The sequence below is a fragment of the Ambystoma mexicanum genome, chromosome 6p (genome assembly GCF_040938575.1).
Source record: "Ambystoma mexicanum isolate Mex_15411 chromosome 6p, UKY_AmexF1_1, whole genome shotgun sequence".
Lineage (NCBI taxonomy): Eukaryota > Metazoa > Chordata > Amphibia > Caudata > Ambystomatidae > Ambystoma > Ambystoma mexicanum.
The window spans coordinates 662,043,901-662,062,159 of record NC_090935.1 but is presented as its reverse complement, the minus strand read 5'-3'; the positions used below and the strand labels follow the sequence as shown (position 1 = coordinate 662,062,159).

Genomic DNA, 18,259 nt, shown 5'->3' with positions numbered 1-18,259 from the left:
CTTTCACCTTCTGCATCCACCTTTTCAAAATCGTTAACCAAAGACTTGACTGCAGCTACAAGAACATTTTGCTCCTGAGCCTTTGCCCTGTACCACGGACTCTGGCACATGCACAGGCCTACTGACTCTGGCTACATTTGTTAGAACTGCCTTCTTTAGATTGCTTCTCAACTAGAACTGTGTTGCTGCACCTACTTCTTATAACTACTCCTTTCTTTCCCTTTCTAAACCTTGTGAAATGCCATTTTGCTTGGTTTTCATTTAAGTATTTCCTATATTGATGCACTGTCTTGCTTAAACTGGTTCACAAACTTATGGGAAGTGTTGCTAGGGTGTGTAAGAAGCTATTTCTATATAACTTGTGCTTTCCCTCCCTTGTGAAAAATTGCTAGAGTATCCCTTGTGTGTGATTTTCACTGTGCCGTTTTGCTCAGTTTTCCCTCTGGTTCACTTGGTCTACAATTTAACTAGGGAGTGTGTATATTTTTCTTTGACTTATTTTAACTTGCTTGATGACTGTGATAAATGTGTTTTACTAGAAGTGTATAAAATAAATATATCTCTACTTTTTAATACAAAGCTTTGGTCAGTGTTTCCTTGTGCCATAGTACTGTAGGCCTATTGTGTAAACCCTGAATACTGCTCATTTCCCTCTTGAGATAAGTCTGACTGCTCAGCCACAGCTACCAACTAAATCTTTCTGGTACAGACTGATACCAAAGGGGATTTATTGCTCTCACCTGTAGTCTTAATCTTCTGTAGTGCTCCTTTAGGGAACTGCACAGGATTCTGCCTAACAACCCTTGCCTTTTTATCTTGTGCATTTGCCTGTAGTATCTGGTTATACCCTTTCAAACTGACCTTTGTCTTGTCTTGTATTCTTATATGTGTTTCTTGGAGCATGATAATGTCATATCTATCTTGTTTCAGGAAATGCTCCACTTTTTTCTGTTTGACTGGAGAGTTGAGCCCTCGAATGTTATATGTTAACATTTTAGTCCCCATCCCGTTCCTGAATGTTAGTCCCTGAATGTATGTCTCGGAGCATTCCTTGAGTATAGCGATGAATCCTGTGTGTCCCCCCCACCCCTATGAGGCACCAACTTGCCCTGTTCTCCCCTACCCCCCCAAAACTGCCCTGAGATGGGCTGTAACGCTCACCTGTTATCCACAGGGACGTTACTCAGCCTGTTCTGACCTCTTACGACCTCAAACCCTTCCCTGGAGTCTACTCGACTGGAGACTGGGCCTGAAACACAGGATTGGAAGAGTTTAACTCCCTATTGTCTCTGTGTGCTTGATCCCCTTCTTCCCCGGGGTCCAACCCTTCCCTTTGAGCCACAGCTCACCTTGTTTTCTTGGAAAGTGTGCTCTGCGTCCTGCTTTCAGCGCAGGGGCGCGTTGATTGATGCAGGCTCGTTGCTGCCTAGTTACTTCACTGGCAAGAGTCCGACAGGTAAGTATAATGAGTCTTTTGAACAGTTCTCTAACTTCGTTCCTTTCCTTCCTTAGATGATGGCCGGCGTCCGGGGATGGCGACGTACTGCTGAGATGAGTAGCGCTGAAGGTGAGTGAGAGCGCGATACGCGATGCAACCCTTTCGTTTTTGTATTGAACAGAGTTATTTTTCTGAGTCTTTTAGGTGGCGCGATGTTTTCAGCGTGGATGCCGGTTATGAAGAAGAAATGTGGTGAGTAAGCGCGGTATGCAGATGGATGAGAAGTTCCGGAGACTGAGTTCCCCCAGAGCGGCTGGGATTCAGGTAAGCGTTTGAAGCTCGTTTGAAGCTCATACAGTCTTTAAAAATAAGCGAAGATTTGCTGAATGCTTACTAATGCCTTTTACTGTTCTTTTCCCTTTTCCTTAGGAAGCGGCGTGCCGGGATGGGAATGACTCCGCCGAAGATGCCCGCAGAACAGAAGAAGCGATGAATGATGGGCAGACGTGCCGCAAGGTAAGGCTGTTCCTAACGGTGTTCTTGTTCTTGCAGGAGCTAAGCGCTGAAGAAAGATGCAGGCCTACTGGAGACCGATCCGATCACGGTGAGTGTCACGCTGCAGGTGCAGAAAACACAAAGCATGTTTCTCAGCCTGGGCGTGGCTTAAATAGTCTCTGGGTATCCCAGGTGTCTCTCGGCTGAACCATACCCAAAAGACTAGACTGCACATGCCGTTCTGGGAACCGAAATATGTGGGGGCATCCATCTTGTCCCCATCAATGCACTACAAGTCCAATCCCCAAAGTTATCCTATGGGAGTGAATGAGTCTGGTGCCACAAGCGCCAAGTCTGACTCCAAGTGGGTCTTTGGAGGGATGGAGAGGCCCTTGAGGGCCATGTAGGTGATCCTGGCCTGGCTCCAGCCTGACATTTTGGATGGCTGGGGACATGAGGGGCAGAAATCATGACAGTGCTCTGGTTCCTAAGGTCGCTCTGGCGTTGCGCCATATGCGCCATGCCCAACTGTTCTCAGGGATAACTTGTAGGGTATTCTAAAACCCTTTGGATTCCAAGTGGTGTTCCGAGTGCCCTCCTCCCCTTCCTCCGCACCTTTGTTTCTTGTTTCTGGAAGACTCTCCTCCTATTTATCTAGCGTTTGTCGAGTTGGGTTAATTGTTCCTTCCGGTATGCTTTTGATAGTTCCTTCTGAAGCCTTCCTTGTGATTACCTTTCTGTTGGCGGTAGTCCTTTCCCTTTTCTTTCAGTGTTTTTCCAGTACGATTCCGCTCTATTCCGGGTTTGATTGTCTCTCCTCCTTCTTTGAGGTTCTTCCTCTTGTTCGTGTATGCCCAATATTTGCCTCCCTTCTTCACAAGTAGTTACCATCCTCCCATGTGAAGAGCAGCCCAAAGGGGAATGTCCATTTATATCTTATTTGCTTTGTCGTTAGGTATCTTACAACTGGGCCCATCTCTCTGCGCTTCTGCAGTGTGATCTGTACCAAGTCCTGATACAGCTGAACCTCCTCCCCATTCATTCTAATGTGGTCCATTGTCCTGGCTTTCCTCAGGATCTGTTCTTTTTGGGGATATGAGGAAAGGGCTACTAGAACATCTCTAGGCCTTACGCCTGATTCTCCTGCTCGTTTTGGGCCCACCCGGTGTACTCTGTCTATTGGTACTTCTTCTTGCTTTGCGTCTAGGATCTCCTTGAAGACCTGTTGGACTGCATCTTTCAGGTCCCTGTCCTCTACCGACTCCGCCATATTCTTAATTCTTATGTTTGACCTTCGTGATCGATTTTCAAGGTCCTCGCACTGTATTTCAAGATTATGGGTCCGTCTCAGCAGTTGTTCCTGGACTTCTGCATATTGTTGTGCCTCAACATCTAGATTTTGGGCGATTTTCTCCAGCGCGTCCATCCTTGTCATGGTTCATTGGCCGTGGAAGCTATGGGGAAGGTGGAGAAAATGGAAAAAGGACTAATCCCTTCAGCAACGCTATGCGCGTTCTAGTTTCCCAGCCTTTAAAGACCCGGAAGTTGCTAACGCGCTTGCGTTGCAACTTCCAGTGTTTCGGGAAGCTTAACCAACGCTCCGGTGTGTTTGTATTCCTCCCGCTTTCAGGCGGCTATTCCTCTATTTTCCCGTTTCTGACTAGCATACTCCTTTCTTTCCCCTTACCTTCCCGCTTACCTCTGTCCCGCGCAGTACTCTTCTTCTGTTCGTATATTTAAGGGGTTTTCTGCTACACTGTTCTAGTCGTTCCATCTCACTCTCCTGCGGGAACCAGAACCTGGACACCCTCTTTGGATTCACCGCATCATCACCTTCTCAGCAGTGCATTCTGGGATCTGTAGTCCACGTCAGGAACATCTCTTAACAACTTGCTAGGGTTTTTCGGCAAGGCTTTTCCCTGGCCTGGGGTGGACTCCCTGAGGTCCCCGCTGCCAGGCAAACAGCCGTACTGGCAAAAAGGCCTCCTGTGGAGCTCATACCCATTACTCCAAACAGAAGGAAAGGACATACAAGAAGAAACCCAGCGATTTCTGGAGACAGGGAAGAAAGGAAATTTCACAGACGACTCCTTGAAACCCAAGACAGACGATCCATCCGCCCCATACGGATTCAGATGAGGAGGGGGTTGGTGAACTAGACACTACTGAGCAAACTGAATCTGAGAGTCCTTCCCCCAAATTCGTAATCTCCATTCTTAATTCTTGTACCGCCTTTTTCATGTCATTTTTCATGGATTCAAATTGCGTCTCCGTTTTGGCCATGAACTGTGTTTGAAATTCCCCTAACCACATTTTCATATCCTCTTTAGATGCCATTACAGGGTCTGGTATTCCTGTGGTTGCTTTCAAGAGTTGTCCTTCTTGAGGTTTTTTTCCTTGTAGAGGTTGAGGGAGTAGTTTGTTCCGATCCCGACAGTTGTGGGAGGCTCTGGTCCTGCTTCTTCTGGGAGTTTTGGTGATTTGATTGCGCTGTCCTCCCCCTGGATTTTGACATAAGTGCTGATGTTTGTATTCGAATTATGGGCGCTTCGTTCGCTGTCCGGCCCCCTTGGGGCTTCCCTACAAAGATCAAGTGTCTGAGATCTGGGGAGGGTGTGCGTCCTTCATGGATTCTCCCTTGTTAGGCTTCCCGTACACCTGTTGGAGTCGTCATGCAGCTTTGCCTGTGTTCATGTGCCCTGTGAGATCCTTTTCATCCCCTGAGGGGGGCCCCTATAGAGTCAGGGGGTCGCGTGTCCCTGGGTGTTCTCACACCGTGTTGGCAGGGGGCTGAGGGGTGTCGCCCCCGCTTGTAGTGTCCCCTGCTGTAGAGGGGGTTGTCCGGGTTCTGGGTGAGGTTTTAAGAGGCCTCTCCACTTTCACCAGATGGCCGCTTCTGAACTGGCACCGTTGGGATCTTGGCCCCCTTCCCCTGTTGGATGCCGGTCCTTGATTGTTGCCCCTCTGGCTAATGAGGGCCCAGATGCCTCTTTGCTCCGTGTCTCTCTAGTGCCCGTGGGGTTCTATACAGCAGGCCCGGGGGAGGGATAGATTCTCCCCTCCATGTACCCCAGGGTCTCCCAGGCCAAGGTTTGTGGGGGTGAAGGTGACTCCTGTGGCGTACGTCCTCTCCCCCCAGGACCGCGTACCTGATTTATGTGTGCGGGCGGCCCCATTCCAAAGCGCTCTTCTGGTGCCTCCTCTGTGCCGGGGATCTCCTTTGGTCGCCCCGCCTCGATGCTTGCGGGCTCTGGCGTCGTACCTCCTTTCTCTCCTGAGCCGCCATTCGGTCAGTATTCCTCCAACTGCTGCTAGTGGTAGGCGGGGCTGCTCCTGCTTCTGGGTCTCCCGTGGCCGCCTGGGTCCTCCTCCGCTTCTCTTCCCGTCATGAATCCGGTCCTCAATGTGTCCCGGTCCCCCCCCCCGGTGTCGTATGGGGGGTGGGGCTCACGAACGCTCCGCGGTGCGCACCACGAGGGGGTATCCGACGCCAGTTCTCCGGGTACCCCGGGCTCTCCTGACAGCGAGGGCGGTCCTCTCCACGGGGCTCGTCTCTGGCACTGGAACTACTCGGCACTCCCGGAATCTTCTCAGGCAGTCCGACGCCTGTGTGTCTCCAACTCTGGGCGATGTTGCAGGAGTTTTTCCGCTTATTTGATGGGCTTAGGCGGTGCGGCCCGGATGGGGGACGGAGTGACGCTCAGACATGTCCTCCTTCCTTCGTCGCCATCTTGGAATCCCCAATCAAACAGTTTTAACAGAAAAACGATGTAATACTCTGCACCAATCACTAGATGGCAGCCTAGCAAGTGAATCTAAGCAGGTTCACAAGCCTCAGAAGTATATATACACGCACATACAGGTCTATCTCTGAGGGTCGCATTGTCAGATGCGCGTTTGTTAGAGCCTCCACAGCCTTTTCTGAAAGCTGCGTGATCAGATAACATACATAGATATCTTGGGAAGGTGGCTGTATTATTTTGCAAAAGCAGCTAATGGTTTTCAAAAAAGGAAATATTTTATTGTACTAATCTGTGAACTGGCTAATTTGAAAATGTTACAATATTCCTTTCCAATTATCACTTCCAGTAAATATTTTAGTGATAGTAAAAATGTTACACTTGTTTTACTAAGCAAAACCTGATTGAAGGTTATCACTATAAGATGGACAGGTTATTACACTTCTGTTATACTCTTTCAAAATAGCCTTATGGGGAAGGGGACAAATGGCAGGAGGGAGGATTCCAGTCTGCATTGCATGAATGTAAAGAACATTTTGGGAACCTAAGAATGACCCCAAATCTTCATATTAAACAAATATTTCTGTGAATAATGAGAAGTATGCTTGAATCACTAAGTACATAATGCACACTGGACTGGTGCATAGAAGTCAGACACTGGTAGACATCTCTAATTTGGGACAGTATTCAATACAATATTTAGTGCCACCTGAGTGCCTGTACAGTAGTGCCTAAAGGATGCTTTAAGGTCCACTTGGCTAATTTGCATATATTAGCCAAACATTCTTGAATACATTGTGCTAACCATCGGGCTGATCCGGATTTAGTAATCTGACTGACCTTACGCGGGTGGCTATGGGCATAAAAAAATGGACTAAAAAATGTCCTGTCTAGTATGTGACAACGTTTTCATACATTTCATTAAGGATATGTAAAAAACAAAGATAGGGTAATGATATGATATATGATATAGCATTTATAACGCGCTTATACACAAGTGTTTCGAGGCGCGACATTATTGAATGGCTTACAGGGAGATTTGTTGTAACCATTGATGGGAAACTATGGGTGAGTTTAAAGGTATCATTCTGTGTAGATGCATACCAAATTCCTAAAACATGCTCCGTTGTTTTATTTAGGTTGCTCATGAAGCACCATGTCCATACCTGCTGTACCATTCCCTATAACTGTGGAGAAGCAGCTGTACTTAGAAATTATTGCAATTGAGAACGTTAGGGGTCAGCGTTGATTAGGGTTATACCTAAAGTTGGGAAAAATAACAGACTGTAGCAACTTTCGCCAGATTTCATTGTTAAATGCAGATGTAAAACTTTGCTTAAATCTTTGCTAAGAGACTGAATAGTCTACTACCTAAATTGGTTCAGAAAAATCAGACAGGTTTTGTAAGTGGCTGTAATAGTTAAGATAATATGAGGGAACTGTTAGATGTTGTTCAACTTAGGAAAAACTCCATAAAAGTGTGCACAGCTGTCAGCATTGACGCAGAAAAAGCTTTTGATAGGGTGAACAGAGTATACTTATGACATGATCTGCTTAAAGTGAATTGTGTCCCTCATTTTTTGCAGCTGCCCACCTATGCCCCCACCTAAGGTATTCTTATGGAACAAAACCAACACCCATCCAGACCAGCATCCCAACATCATGGCCACCCGTACCAGAACACCTCCCACACCTCTTACAACCAACCTAGAGAGCAATAACAGGCTCAAAAGCACCCTCACCCTGGCCCTAATCAATGCTCGCTCATTTCCTGCCCACACCCTAGATATCCATGACCTCCTAACAATTAATGACCTAGATGCATTAGCTGTTACAGAAACTTGGTTACATGCAGCCTCATGCCCTGCACTAGCATTGGCCCTTCCCCCTGACCACAACATTTTTAGAAGATACAGACTTATCGTCAGAGCCTGAGGGACTGCAGTCATAGCGAAAAAACACCTACATATCAGGCAACTCAACACCTTGCTCAACAAAGCCTGTGACATCCTTTCACTAAAATTAACAACAACTCCGACCAACACCATCATGATCCACATAATCTATCGACCTCCCAGAGCTACCAACACCTTCAAAGAAGACCTCCTCCAGACACTTAGTCACAACCTCAAGCTCTCCTCTCAAGTAACACTCCTAGTTCACTTCAACTTTGGACTCAAATGACCATACAGACCTCCTAGCACCCCTTCTCACCAATTCAGTTCTCACCTTAGACTTCTGTCAATGAATCAATAACCCTACTCATATCAAAGGACGAACGCTTGACTGGCTAGTCAACCTCAATTGCAACATCACCATCCAGTATAACACTCCATGCCCATGGTCTGACCACCATATAGTCACCTTCGCCATCCCTGTGGTAAAACCCAATAAACCCAATTCCAAGCGACTACCACCATCCCTGGCCCGTAATTCAAGAAAACCCACCAGAGAAAATATCCTACCTCTCCTTGACCGACTCAAGTTGGAACCCACCTGCACTTCAGACCCCCAAGTCCTAGGTGAACTCTACACCAGCACTCTAACCAATGCTGTCAACACCATCGCCCCGTTGACAAATAAAGAGCCAAGCCCTCTCTGCATTTTAACTCATGATACTCCCAAGAGCTAGCCAACCTTACATCTAAGAAAAGAACGGCAGAATCTTGCTGGAAAAATTCCCACACTGACACCCTCAAACAAGAATTCACAAGCCTAGCTAAAGTCTACAAACAAGCCATCATCGCTGCCAAAGCCTCCACTTATAACTCCAGAATAGCCAATGCTAACTCAAATACGCATTAGCTTTTCACCATCCTTAGAAAATTAGATCGCCTATCCTACACAAGTCTCAACAAAGACCTTTGTGTGGTGCACAAGCATACAAAATGCCATGTTAAAAAAAATTGACATGCTACAAAAAAAATAGCCGCCAAACAATCCATCCCTAAACTCATGCCTCAAAACACCCGACCATCCAAAGTATCAATTGTGATACACCAGACACTACCCAGTTTAAATTCAAAAAAATGACCACCTCGGACACACTTCATATCTTGAAGAGCCGTAAGCCTTCGAGATGTAAAGGAGATGCTTGCCCAGCCCCACTTATCAAAGACTGCGCAGAGGCACTAGCCCCGATAATCACAGCATTTATCAATGCTTCTTTCACGACAGGTAAAGTCACATCCCTGCTTAAAGAAGCTTGGGTCCTACCACTACTAAAAAAAATCCCTTGATCCTACCATCCCGAACAACTACAGACCAATCACCACAGTACCATTCCTTTTGAAACTCTTGGACAGAGCTGCCTACATCCAGATTCAACGCCATCTAGAAACAACTCAAATCTTAGGTGCCCGACAATCAGGGTTCTGCCCTGTCCATGGTACTGAATCGGCACTACTCGTTCTAAAAAATCCGATGGACGATATTAGGGACAAGGGGAAGCCTGCCCTGCTGCTCCTCTTAGACCCATCTGCAGCCTTCAAACTAGTAGATCACAGCATCCTATGTCACCATCTCACCTCTGCATCCGCCTTTTCTCACGAAGCAGCAGCATGGATCACCTCCTTCTTAGAGGGTCGAGTTATGAAGGTATTCTCAGATGAAGCATACACAGCGCCCGCTCCCATCAATTGCGGAGTACCCCAAGGTTGCTGTGTCTGTCCCACGTTGTACAATATTTTCACTAAGCCTCTCTTCGACCTCTTAGATGCTCAGGGCATTATTTACACCAACTACACGGATGACACACATCCTCCTCCCACTATCAAGCAACTACACTCAGGACTCTGCCCTGTTAAACTCCACATACACCATCCAAGCATGGATGGCGACCCATGGCCTCTGCCTTAATGACAAGACGACGGAACTAATTCTAGTCGGTCCCCACTCAACCCTAAATAAACTTGACATGGAGTACACTGCCTTCATCATAGACAGCACTAAAATTACGGTATCACCTTCTGTGAAAACCCTGGGGATCTACTTAGATGCCACCCTCTCACTCTCACGCCAAGTAAATGCCATATCCTCATCTGCGGCATACGCCACCAAACTCCTTATCGCGGCCAGACACTACCTATCTGAAGATAGATGCTTAACCATTGCACGAGCAATGCTGGACTACTGTAACGTCCTCTTTGCCGGCACATCTTCCCACAACTTACACAAACGCCAGACGATTCAAAAGAATGCCTTACGAGCTGCATTAAACATACCCAGACATGGCCATATAATAGAAGCCAGGAAAGCAGCACACTGGCTGCCTATTCGCCAAAACATCTTATTCAAGACGCACACCATTGCAAACAGGTGTACATCCAAAATGGCCCGCCATATCTAGCCCAAAGAATTGTTATCCACCAAACAGATAGGCCAACTGGAAACCCCAACACCCGCAGACTAGTACAACCAAAATTCCACCGAACCAGAGCAGGAGGCTCGAGCTTCCCCGTCCTTGCGGCAAAACAATGGAACACCCTCCTGCAGCCACTGAAAGCAGAAGAATCCTACTAGGCTTTTTGAAAAGCATTAAAAACCTGGCTATTCGCCTACATTTACTGTACATGTCTCTGTAATCTATGAATGGTCACTGTCATTAATGTACTTACATGCTTACTCATATGTACCTCTGTCTAAATATGAATTGAAGATCTATTCTGCCTACAGGCTCAGTGTAACTGGTTTAAGCACCCTGATATCTGAGGGTTTGTGTGCGCTATAACAAATGTAAAAATAAATAAATAAATAAGACTTTGTATAATGGAGCAAAAGCTGAGGTGTCTGTCAATGGTTTCAAGTCAGACTGTTTTGACATAAAAAAGGGAGACACGCAAAGGTTGTCCTTTATCCCCTTTATTATTTTACCTGTTTATAGAACCGCTAGCTACTGTTATTAGACAAAATCACGACATAAAGGGCATTTTCGAATGGTAACTGCCCCTCAAAGGTGCTCTTATATGCAAATGATCTTTTAGTACTGTTGTCTGACCAGGAAGGTTCTTTTCAGGAGCTGGTGTGCGCATTATCCTTGGTAGAACATCTGACTACAAAGTGAATGCTTCCAAAACAATAACCTTTCCTATTTCGACTTCTTGCCATAGGGGTTTATTTGGAGTGGGGTGGGACGTATGGCCCGATTAAGGTTTACAAACATGTGGGTATCCAGGTTACCAAGGACATTACTTTGCTTCTTACTAACAACATCCGATTGAAACTTCTGAAAATATCTGCATTGCGCTGTGAATATGAAAAATTGAACAGCACGCTTTGGGGTAAGGTAAATGCAATTAAAATGACTTTACTCCCTAAGATATGTTATGTATTTAGTATGCTCCTCCTCCTCCTTTCTGGTAGGCTGGTGCTAGAAATAAACAAGATTTTGAATAGGTTTTTGTCAAGAATCAGTGGCAAAGCAAAAATCTCAATGGATATAATCCAGAGACCAGTACAATTAGGAGGATTTGGTTACCCTAAAATAAAACAATATCACAATGCTTATACTCTATGTACATTACACCAATGGCTTAGGGCAAATCATAGTCCAAATTGGGTCCTCATTGAAAGCAATTCTGTTTCCTCAATTCCACTGGATAGCTTAATATATATGGAAAGGAAACTCCCAGTTAATACCACCCCTTTTAAAGTAAGACACTATTTAATAAAGTAGTGGAAGAGGAGTAATGAAGCACGGGGGGAAAAATATTTACTTTATGAAGACTCCTGTCTGTGGAAAAACCCAGTGATAAAAATTGATAATCAGACACTTTACTGGATCTCGAGGCAAAAGGCAGGAATATAGAAGCTAGGTCAAGTCTATGAAGGTCATAACTTGCTTGATTTTGAATTTTTACAATTTAAATATATGTTGCAATTAACTGAGAACCAACGATACCTAGATTTACAAAAATATTTTTAGAACATTGTTTTCGCCCTTAGATGCTAAAATGCATTCTTGTCTAGGACTATATATTTGTAAAAAAATATGCAGATTTCTGCCTGTATGCTTTATACACTTCTGGCTCCCCACCCCCCCCCCCCGAGCATGGTTCTGCCTCTCAACAAGGTGGAAATGCTAGGTAACCGGATCTGGGTCAAGGGCTGTCTGATAATAAATGGTCTTGGATATGTACAGGGCCCAGTAGAATTAGAGATGTGTTTCACGAAGTAGAGGATATGTATATTGAGCTCTGTGGAAAATGTGGTCTTGTGAGTTAAGCCTGGACAACGCATGTTGGACTTGAAGAAAAATATAGGTACTACCTTGTACATGTTTTGGTCATTTCAGAAAGTCCAATCCTTTTGGCATGACATTATTCAACATATATAAAGCGCTTCTAATGGCAAGAAGCATTTGCTGAAGCATTGGAAGAGTTATAGTAAGTCTACTGTTGAGGATTGGCTACATAGTCTGTCGATTCTTTCTAGTAGATGGAGTACTTTTAATGAAGTGTATGGTTAAATAAAAAGTCTTTCTTTCTTTCATTGATTGTAGATAAGTTATACATGTGAATATATGAATTTACAAAGTCGTCTATGTAATTGTTCTTCTATTTTCAGTCACCCACCTTGAACTGGATAGAGGAGGGAGTGGTTATTGTGTTTCGTTCTCAAAGGATCTTCTGTGATTTTGGTTATGTCACAAGCACTTGACTTATAAAAAGGTGACTGATTCTTGAGTGGGGCCGGTAGTTGTGGGATTGTTCCAGTAGAACGAACATGTAGCTCTGTTCATTGTCTTAAAAGACAATACATACAAATATAAAGAAATGTAAAATAAATGTAAACAAAGAAAACTGTGCTGTTAATCTTCATCAGTACAGGTTTGGGCTGTGGTTATAAATGGAATATGAAGAATGCCAGCGATGTGGTCACTACTTCCAGTAGGTTTCTGTGTAGTACCTGTAGCCTTTTTGTCCTCACTTTGTGACGTTATATCTTCCCGATGTAACCCTCGAGGACTCCATCTGAAGGCTTAAGCATTTCTTGTGCTTTGAGTGTCTGTTATGAGTACAGATAGTGCACCTTTTCATTAATTTTTAATTATTGACATGTGCCAGGCAGTAGATATTTTGGAGAGAGAATAGTTGTGTAAACGCTAGCTAAATACCCAAACATTTCCTTTTGAAATCCCAATCAAAAAGTTGTAATTTCTTTAATGAATGTATTGGTCATTGTTCATTAAGAGGTAGTTGGGGATTTTGCAGGCACTGGGATTGTTGGTACAGCAAGATATCCTTTTTTGGAAGAGAGGCATGTCATCGGCTGGGGCAGTCATTGAATGGATGTAGACTGAATTGCTGGTTTTGTTACTCATCATTGTTTGACTCTTAAAAGGTAGCACTAATCGCCTTACCGCCTCAGTGTTCGATGTCATTTAGTGAATACCATGTCTTGCTTCACATACCCATGTGACGCGTTTGCGAGATCATGGAGTACAATATAGCTCCACAAAATGTCACCATAAATTATCTTGGAAATTAAAAAGGGTGTGGACACCCTACTTTTCAAAGTTGCCGAAGTGCATTCCGATAGTGTAGCTCAGTCCTAAAAAAGCAGTGAAGTCATCACCACGTGGTCCATATTTTTATACTAGAGATTTGGTGCCTGGGAAAATGATTCCCCATTATAAAGGGCATGCACTGACAATAAAAGAACAGGCTGAGTTATTGTAATACAAGCAAGCATTTGGGGGTCGGTGCAATGTGCTCCAAGCAACTTCACATATTATAAAGGATATCTTTACTTATTGTTTGATACATGTATGATCATTTGGATGATATTTTGATCTTGTCCAGCTATTTGGAAGAGAATGAGGAGCATGCAGGAACAGCACTACAGAGAGTCTGAGATCAAAACATACATGTAAATTAGATGAATGAAGATTGCAGGTGCAACAAAGTAGAGTTTCTAAGATAGGTTATTTCGACCGGATTTGTGACATAACTCTAAAGTACAAGCAGTATAGGACTGTTAGCATCCTTTATATGTCAATGATATGCAAGCATTTATAAAATGTCACAAAAGTTGTATGGCTAATTATTTAGCCTTATTAACCCTGTTAGCAATACTGACCAAAAAGAATACCCTTTGAAAGGAGACCAAACACTCTTGACACTGCAGAAGTGAAAAACAGCATTCGGATCTGCAGCTCCACTGCAATAATCAATTCTTGGGAATAGAGGATTTGAGCTAAGGTTCAGGATGTGAATAGAAAAATTGAATTGCCCTCCTGTAGGATCAGTGGAGAAGCAATCATGAACAGAAATCCAAGCAGCGTGAGAGAGCTGGAAAGTTAAAACAAAGGGTTGGAGCAAAACCATAAATGTAAACTAGGTAGAATCTATCATGCTACAGCAGACAGGAAAATTGGCAGAGTGGCTACAAATATCTATGCATCCACCAAATATCTAGGTTCCCAGTGAGAGGGGTAGTATGAAAACCTCTACCCGTTTTCCAGTCTGTGTCAAATAGAGGTGGATGGCACAATGAAGCACATGTTGCACCCAGGTTTTTAGGATATGTATCGCCAATGGAAGTGAGTGAACGCCAAAACATGAGCAAGAGGGAGGGAGAGAAAGACAAACTATTTAAAATCCTGCCTCCATTAAATCAACACAAACATGGCCAAAAGCTGAGAATATTAAAGAGAAATCCATCTTACCATGCCTTGCAAGATTTTGAGGGCCTCATCTTTTCCTTCCACTTGTCTCTGAGAGGCTTCAAGTTCAATTCGTAAAACGTCAACTTCCTAAAACAAATGGGAAAACATCCCGATTAGAAAGTTCAGACTTCACAATTAGCAACAGAAAATAGTAATTTTTATTTTTATTCCAACAGCATCAAGGTTTTACAGAGACGAACATGGAAAACAATTTAAGAGAGAATGAATGAGCACACTGAGAAGAAATAAACAAAAAGACTGTTTTATGCAAAATTTTTGAAAATATAATAATTGTTTTTTCTTCCAAGAACATATATAGTGCAGGGAGTTCTCATCAAAATAACATTTCCAGTTTACATACAAATTATTGCTTGCAGCTTCCTAAGGCATATCTCGCTTTTGTGAAGATTGACCCAAATAACATATAAGGAGATCATATGAAACGTATCTGTAAAACAACTTGGTTACAGTGGCTCAAACCGCAGGAAGGGGTATTTATGCCATAGGCATTTCCGTTTCGGTTAGGCATCTCCTTCCCATAATGAACTCTGACCGATAATCTCTGATTGTGGCCACTCAAAAAACACACTTGTACTCTCATTTTAGAGCAAGCTAATGTATTGTGACCCTAGCTGAAGACCACAGTCTTTCTTTCTACATAGCATTTATATATATTGATTCAACAGTATTCCCTAATTTGACTCTCGGTCAACCACCTTTGATACAAAACGAGAGCTTTTTATTTTACAATTCTACGTTTTACGATTTGTGGGGCACATACATTCCAATATCACCTCATATAATATATTCAGATCAGGAATATGCACGAACGTACACGGATGATAATGTTATTCATAGCGCTGCTTGGGAAGAGCACATAAAATATCCAAAGTTGGTTTGCGACACTCTCAGAAACGAAAGCCTTCTGGCAAATCCAGCAAAATGTACTCTTACATCCACTACCAGGCAGTACCTGGGCAATCACTTAAGAAACTGACTTATTCAACAACAACTCACCAAGATTCAAGCTATTCAAAATGAGGGCCTCCCTGAAAACAATAGGTAGATCTGCACTCTGTTCTTGGGATGATGTGTTACTACGGGTGGTTTATTACTCCATTTTCAACTCAAGCCAACTGGAGATGGAGAGATTTGATTAAACATTATTTCCAGGACTTGAAATCCAGCTATATGCTATCCCTCATTTGTAATAACACTGCATTTCAATCAATCAACCATTTGTCTTGCAAACAGAGAGCTTCCAAGATCTGTTTAAGGGCCATCCTATCCCAGGAAAGACAGGGAAAAGAAAACCGATCGCTTCAACCAAGAAAGACCAGATATTCAACCACTGAGTAAGAAGCAAGTGCGACGAGAGGGGCTATAGTGGCTGTCTTTTTACCTTATTCATTGACAGTGCCCTACTCGTTTACCTCCCCGCAGTAAGGACAAAAAGGAGGGAGGCTTCATGTGGTTCCTGCCCAGCAACCATTTATCTTTTCAGTGCAACATAGAAGCAGAAAGAAACACCAAAATGATGATTTAATCTCCTGATTCCGCACTCCCTTTAAAACCCAGCATAAGCTGGGGAAGAGAAACCAAAAAACCCCTTTCTCTATCGCGGGAGTTGCATAGTGCATAAAGTGGTCCAGCAGGCACTTTGAAAGGCCCATGAGGAGAGAGTGCAGCGTCATTGTCTGTTTACCTGTTGTTGGCGGGGGTTGGGAGGGTGGCAGCAGAGGATAGCAGGGCCAGCAACAGCACTGGTAAACAGGGGGAACTTGCAGGACCCATTACCCAGGGAGGTGACGTAACAGGATGCATCTGAAGATCAAAGCACGTAGCAGAGTGTCTGCTTGATTTTAGATACAGAGGCATGGGCTACGTAGAAGACGAGGTGTATAAATCATAGCGAGAGGAGAATGACCAAAAGAACACTTAACTGGAAACCCCCATGGGCGTGGAACGACATAGAAACTAGAAGCCTTCCCATACGTTCAAGAGGGGAGGGCAAGGAGAACCGGCAGATGAGGGGGGAGTACACCCCACCATCCATAAGGAAATGACGGAAACAAGCCTGTGAACCAAAACACATAATCTGAGAGTAAAACTGGGAGAAGGCTGAGTGAGACAATGGGAGAGAGAGAGAGAAAGGAGAGACTGAGAACCCATCATAACAAATGAGTATAACCAGTTTACTCATCGTAGTGACCACCTTACTCCTAGTCCATAGTCCTCTTTCCTCCATACTTATGGGACTTTCCTCCATCCTGTGGGACGGGGCCGGAGCACTTTGTAAAAGCATCAACATTTTGCAAACATTTTTAGTCCTTCCTCTCTTTTACGCGGGGTACTGCATGTGGCCGTAACCCTGCCCATCTCAGCTCTGCCCCGCGCATCACCCATCAGTCCTTTTCTATCGCTAGGTCAAAGACCTTTAAGCAATAATAGAGGAACCTTATCAGAGGGGACGGCGGGCGGGCATATGGAGGAAAGGGGACTATGGACTAGGAGTAGGGTGGTCACTACGGTTAGTAACCTGGTTATACTCCTACGTCCCGTCCCCTTTCCTCCATACGTATGGGAGATTCCCAAGCACTCCTCACAGGAACTAAGGGTGTATGGAAAACCCCTTATTGAAAAAGGTTCTTCAGCACAGTCTGGCCAAACTGAGCATCAGATCTGGAGCTCAGGTCTAGACAATAATGTTTACAAAAAGCCGACGGGGAGGCCCATGTAGCCGCTTTTGCGATGGTCTCCCAGGGGACATATTTCTGAAAGGCAACTGCGGCTACCTTGCCCCGCACCAGGTGTGTATGAATACCTTCAGGAGGTTGCAGTCCTTGAACAGTGTAAGACTCTGTAATACAGGCAGCGATCCATCTGGAGAAAGTCACCTTAGAAGCCTGTCTACCTTGTGGATTACCAAAGGTCACCAACAGTTGAGTCCTAAATTCAGATGTTCTGTCCAGATAGAACTTAAGAGCCCTTCTAACATCCAAACAATGTAGAACCCTTTCCGCCTCCGAAGCTGGATTTGGAAAGAAGACTGGCAGAGAGATTGACTGATTCAGATGGAAATCAGAGACCACCTTTGCCAGGAAAGAAGGATTTGTCCGTAGGACCACCTTATCCTTGTGGAAAACCAAAATGGGTTGCTCCACTGACAGAGCTTGGAGCTCATTCACACGCCTTGCTGAAGTAATGGCAACCAAAAAAAGACACCTTCCACAAAGGTGCTTAAGGTCCACCATGGCCACTGGTTCAAACGGTTTATGGCACAACGCTGTAAGGACCACATTCAGATCCCACGTCGGGTGCGGCTTACGAACCAGAGGATAAAGACGCGTCAACCACGCAAAGTGCCTCTTAACCACTGGATTTGACAGTGAATAAGAGCACTGGTCCGTGGATAGGTAGGGAGCTACCGCCGAAAGATAGGTCCTGCATGACAGAACATGAATGCCCGATTCTGCTAGGTGAGACACAAAGGACAGCACCGTGTCAATCATAGCCACCCTGGGGTCCAGCTGTTTGGCTAAGCACCAGTGACAGAACCGAAGCCACTTGCTCTTATACTGAGACCTCATCGAAGGCTTCCTGGATGCCTGAATTATTTGCATGTTATCAGCAGACAGGTTGAGATGCCCTAGAGATCTGAACTCAGGCACCATGCCGCCAAGCTGAACGATTGTGGGGAGGGGTGCCACAGCTGTCGATCCCTCTGGTGAAGCAGATCGGGACTCACCGGTAGCCTGATCGGTGCACACACTCACAGGTGTTGAAGTTCTGAGAACCAGAACCTGGCCGGCCACCATGGGGCTATGAGCAGAAGAGAACAGTTCACTGTGTTCCTCAGCTTGCAAATCGTCCGATGAATCAGAGGCAGAGGCGGGAAAGCATATGCCCTCATGTTGT

At 44.7% G+C, this 18,259-nt stretch overlaps 1 protein-coding gene across 2 annotated transcripts in view; it reads right to left on the bottom strand.

Moving 5' to 3' along the window:
- The window catches only part of CCDC125 (coiled-coil domain containing 125), a 1,024,365-nt gene that overhangs the window by 708,562 nt on the left and 297,544 nt on the right, over window positions 1-18,259 (bottom strand). For both annotated transcript variants that reach the window (XM_069627541.1, XM_069627542.1), the window contains one exon: window positions 14,342-14,428. In XM_069627541.1, coding sequence (XP_069483642.1) covers window positions 14,342-14,428 — 87 coding nt within the window. The remainder of the gene's footprint in view (window positions 1-14,341; window positions 14,429-18,259) is intronic.